Genomic DNA, 2432 nt, shown 5'->3' with positions numbered 1-2432 from the left:
GTGTGTTTTTCTGTGTGAGTGTGTGTGAGAGAGAGAGAGAGAGAGTGTGTTTCTGTGTGTGAGAGCGAGAGAGTGTGTGTGTTTCTGTGTGAGTGTGAGCAAGTGTGTGTGTGTGTGTGAGTGTGAGCAAGTGTGTGTGTGTGTGTGTGTGTGTACACAGGTATATATGGTTTGAGGACACAAATGTGCATACTGACATGGGTACTACAGCGTAAACATTGTTTATGAGGACACTTCTTGTGTCCCCGTAAAACAAAAGGCTCAAAAAACTGTGTTTTATGAAATTTCAAAAATTGCCAGTAGTTTCCTTTTAGGGGTAGGGTTGGTGTAGGGCAATAGAATATATACGGTCTGTACAGTATAAAAACCATTACACCTATGGAGAGTCCCCGTAAACCACAAATGCAAGTGTGTGTGAGTGTGTGTGTGTTCCTCTCCATCTTTCACTTCCATGATCTGTCCTCCAATCCCACGGCAGCTGCTGACAGACAGTCAGACAGGAAGTACTAGTGCTGCTCGTGTCAGTAGAGCAAAGCTGAGCTGAACTAGCCATGGATTGGGATTATTATGTGCCTTTACTAGAGTGAGTACAGTGTGTGTGTGATGTTTCTGAGTTTTAATGATTGTATGATTGACAGTTGTCTCAATGGTTTCCATTCACACTCTGATCAATATCTGATGTTCATGTGCTGATTGATCTGTCGTTAGTCATGTGATCATCTGACTGTATATGAGTCACATTCAGATCAACTTTGCACCCTCATGTTTGAGTGTTTATTGTCAAGTCACCTTTATTTGTATAGCGCTTTATACAATACTGGTTGTGTCAAAGCAGCTTTACAGTGTCAAACAGGAATATTAGTTTGTCAATGATGCAAGAAGACAATAACAGAGTCATTTTCCAGCTAAAGTCGGTTCATTGATGATTCAGTGATTCATCATCCAGTTCAGCTCTCTTCAATAGTGTCTGTGCAATCAGTCAAGCATCCCCAGCTAATCAAGCCAAAGCTTCATCGGTGACAGAATGGAGAAAAACCTTGGGAGAAACCAGGCTCAGTCGGGGGCCAGTTCTCCTCTGACCAGACGACACCAGCATGATGTCATTTAATTCCAGGCTGCAGCGCAGGTCAGATTGAGCAGAGGACTCGTCTGGTGCCGATGGCTGATGAGGTCTTCGCAGGGGATCTGTCTCTGGGGCTCATCTAGTTGACAGGGTCTCCGCTGACATTCAGGGCTGTAGAGGTCGTCTCTAGCTGCTGATCCACCGTCTGGTCTGGATACGTATGGTGACCTCGGAATAAGAATGAAAGACACTAGTATTAGTGTAAGAAGGCGCATAGCTGAGAGGATACTGCCTTTTCTAGTAACTTTGACAGAAAAGGGAGATTTGAGATCGGTCTGTAATTAACAAATTCTTTAGGATCAAGTTGTGTTTTTTTAATGAGAGGCTTAATAACAGCCAGTTATACGTGTTTTGGGAACTAATTTATACCCAGAAGCGAGCTAAAGCTGACAAAACCTCCCAAAACCTCCTTCTGGTGACTTCCTCATTTGTAAAAAATGGTTTGTAAAATAGTTTTTCTTAAATTGTAAAAATGCAGAAGTTTGCTGTTAGTGTTACGGTGTGAGTTACAACTATAATAACTAGCAGTATATAAAAACAATAGAAGTCTGTGGATTATCATCATTTAGAGAGCTGAGTGAACGTACGAGTATTTGTGTGTGTGTGTGAGAGTGTGAGAGTGTGTGTGTGTGAGAGTGTGTGTGTTTCAGCAGGGAAGTGGTTGATTCAAGCACATTGTCTCACTGAGTCCCTCCCTCTAAACCACAGACAGACAATAGAAGTGAGACCGACGACACACACTGCACTCTGTCGGGTATCTCTCTAACGGCTGTGCGCGTGTGTGTGTGTGTGTGTGTGTGTGTGTGTGAGAGTAATCATGAGGACTCTCCACAGGCTGAAGTTGATGAGTTCTCCCAGTCTGAGTGATTTGGGTCGGTCAGAGAGATCAGCGCTGGATGACAGGAACAACCAGCAGCATCGAGCAGGAACCAACGCCACCTGGAACAGGTACACAACACACACATATTACACACAACACACACATCCATGTATAACCGTCAAGTGCATGAAAGAGTAAATAACACTGTTCTGAAGTGGAATAAAATCACAGTAACCTCCTGCAGTGCACACTGTGTTGTGTGTGTGTGTGCGCGCAGACAATCAGCTTCATGTTGATGTGACACACACACATACACACTGTATAAATGCTCTTCTGTTCTCATCATCATTTGAGAAGAAATTCCTACAAAAGCAGTTTCCTCTGTTTGCTTTTTGTGTGAAAAGTGTGTGTTTGTGTGGCCCACACGATACGTGTGTAAACAACATACACATCAGCCCTCATTAGTGTGTGTGTGTGTGTGTGTGTGTG

General features: G+C 43.5%; 1 protein-coding gene across 2 annotated transcripts in view; it reads left to right on the top strand.

The window, feature by feature from the left end:
• Positions 1 to 456: 456 nt before the first annotated feature.
• Positions 457 to 2432, top strand: part of prr5b (proline rich 5b (renal)) — an 8408-nt gene continuing 6432 nt past the window's right edge. Inside the window, exons 1-2 of one of the 2 annotated variants that reach the window (XM_016256379.1) lie at positions 457 to 583; positions 1958 to 2071. In XM_016256379.1, the coding sequence (XP_016111865.1) occupies positions 552 to 583; positions 1958 to 2071 (146 nt within the window). In that variant the 5' untranslated portion in view covers positions 457 to 551. Of the gene's footprint in view, positions 584 to 1599; positions 2072 to 2432 lie in introns of those variants that run through there. The other variant, XM_016256380.1, reaches the window with a different exon arrangement.

Source organism: Sinocyclocheilus grahami, unplaced genomic scaffold, assembly GCF_001515645.1.
Source record: "Sinocyclocheilus grahami isolate Dianchi unplaced genomic scaffold, SAMN03320097.WGS_v1.1 scaffold1423.1, whole genome shotgun sequence".
Taxonomy (NCBI): Eukaryota; Metazoa; Chordata; class Actinopteri; order Cypriniformes; family Cyprinidae; genus Sinocyclocheilus; species Sinocyclocheilus grahami.
The sequence above is the reverse complement of the archived record's forward strand: the minus strand, read 5'-3'. Positions and strand labels throughout refer to the sequence as shown.